General features: G+C 27.1%; 1 protein-coding gene across 1 annotated transcript; it reads left to right on the forward strand.

Moving 5' to 3' along the window:
• Positions 1–1087: 1087 nt before the first annotated feature.
• LOC101514828 (uncharacterized) lies at positions 1088–1679 on the forward strand. The gene has a single exon (XM_004487709.4). It carries the CDS (start codon positions 1164–1166, stop codon positions 1461–1463), a length of 300 nt encoding a protein of 99 aa, XP_004487766.1. The 5' UTR covers positions 1088–1163; the 3' UTR covers positions 1464–1679.
• The last annotated feature ends 607 nt before the right edge of the window (positions 1680–2286 follow it).

Below are 2286 nucleotides of genomic sequence, written 5' to 3' on the forward strand. Positions count from 1 at the left end.
TCTCCCTTGTGAGAGTTTCACTACATAAGGCAATAGATCCTTTCATTGTAAGAATATCTATAAAAACCAAAAAATTATCTCATATATTCAAGACATTATATATGTATATTAGTTTCATTCATATCTCATGACATTTTTTTTCTCTCTTTCATTCATATTTTGTGAGAAAAATAAACAAAATATCGAAAATAAAAAAAAATCAAAAAATTTTATCGAAAATAATAAAAAAAAATTATTGAAAAAAAATCGAAAATTTTGTATCAGTGAAAAATTTTATTTTTCGAAAGAAAAAAATCGATTATTTTTCTTAAAAAGTGGGCCTATAGGCCCACTAAGCCTACAAAATTTAGGGAGCTTTTAGTGTGGAAACTTTGTATTTTGAGGCATTTTAAATTATAAATTTTTTTGACCCATTCAACATGTAAGCCATGACCAATAATTAAAAGATTTGTCAAATTGACAGCTCTATGCACGCGTATGACTTTGATATTAAATATTAGAAAGCTTCATTTTATTTGACTTCCTATAAAAAAAAAAAAAGTAGAACTCTATAGTAACAAAAATATCGGTAAACTGAATAAAAATACAATGCAGTGGAATGATTTCAAAGACGAAATAAACATAATAACAATTAGAAAATTTCTAAAATAGCAATTCATACATTTATTGTTTTTTCTAAATGCGTTCCAACAACAGTATAAAAAAACAATAATGATATTCAAACACTCACTTTTTCTAAATTTATAATGTTTAGTTAATCAGAGTGGAATATATAATTAAATAATTTATGATTAAAATTGTGATTAATTCATCTATATATTTAATTATAATTTTAAAAGTGATATAAATTAATCATAATTTTACAACTTAATTGGGTGTGAGGTGTAGCAAAGTAGGGAAAATTGGGAAACATTTTGGTATAAAAAATTGTTGCACAAGTGGATCATTTTATAAAAATTGTATGGTCATTTTATATACCTAAGAATCTATCTTATATAATTGAAATAAAGAGATGACATTTCATATAGTTTCGCGTGAAGAAGAAAAAAATAAGATTCCTTTTATTGCATCTATAAATAGGTTTTGGGGTGGTAACAATAAGATCATAGAAATACATCAAAATTAAAACTAAGAGTAGATAGCAATCTTAAAGTAAGGTAAGGATGTCATCTCGTCTCATAAAAAACCTCCTTGCAATGCTTGAAGCTGAGGAAGCAGCCGAAGGTTCCAAATCCTCCAACAATGGTACATCTCACGCATTTAACAACCACGGCAACGGAGAACAAAATTTCTCCGGTGCAAAAATCAACAGCGGTGCTAATTCTGGTGACCGAAACAGACACCGCACCAACAACAATTACCATGGCCGCACTATAAATAACAGTGGTACTGTTAATGGTCATGGTAATGGAGGGTTTGTTGATGGTAACTTTGACGCATCTACGAAGAACTACAAATATTAATTAGTTCTAAGTATTTGATCATATATGTCATAAGTAATATATATGATCTATCATATTGTGATGTATGTATTCCTAGTATAATAATGAAATTGGAACTATATATATTCAGTTCCAATGGTTCATGACTTATTGTTGTTGTATAGGAGGTTCAAAATAGAGACATCTAGTCGCTATAATAAATCTTCATATATTTTATTAGAGAAATGTTTAATCTTATTAATGTTTGTTCAAATCATAGTTTTAAATTGTCATAGGTGCATATTAGACTCAAATCGAGGCACTACTATGTGATGGGTTAACTCCTTGGTCTCTCCCTTATATCTCGTTTACACTCATATTAGTCCACTAGATTTTTGTCATATTCCCTATTTTATATTTTTCTTTTGTTAACCTCTACTACTTACAAATAGACAACTAGGAAATTTAATCAAAAATGGAAGTTTGATTTGATTGATCACCATAGAATTTTTATTACAAGTTGATAGTTTCTACTCTCTATAGATCAATTCAGCCGTCTAATTGTATTAACAACCAAAGTAGTTTTTATGTTATTTTTCATTGAAGCATGCGTTACTTTTTGGACTTGAATTCCCCCAAATGCAGCTATATAGACTATAGTGCAACATTAGTAGAGACATTAATGGTTTACATGACTACTATATTTGCAATTGAGTTGTAGGGATCTCTATAAACATTGTCTATGTAAATATGATTATACTCTTTACGTCTAAATTTTAGACTAAATATATATATATATATATATATATATATATATATATATATATATATATATATATTTTTTTTTTTTTTTTTTTTTTTTTTT

This window comes from Cicer arietinum, chromosome 1 (genome assembly GCF_000331145.2).
Source record: "Cicer arietinum cultivar CDC Frontier isolate Library 1 chromosome 1, Cicar.CDCFrontier_v2.0, whole genome shotgun sequence".
Lineage (NCBI taxonomy): Eukaryota > Viridiplantae > Streptophyta > Magnoliopsida > Fabales > Fabaceae > Cicer > Cicer arietinum.

Bases quoted from the DNA above. Each gene is read 5' to 3' on its own strand.
- LOC101514828 (XM_004487709.4), top strand. From the start codon at position 1,164: ATGTCATCTCGTCTCATAAAAAACCTCCTTGCAATGCTTGAAGCTGAG.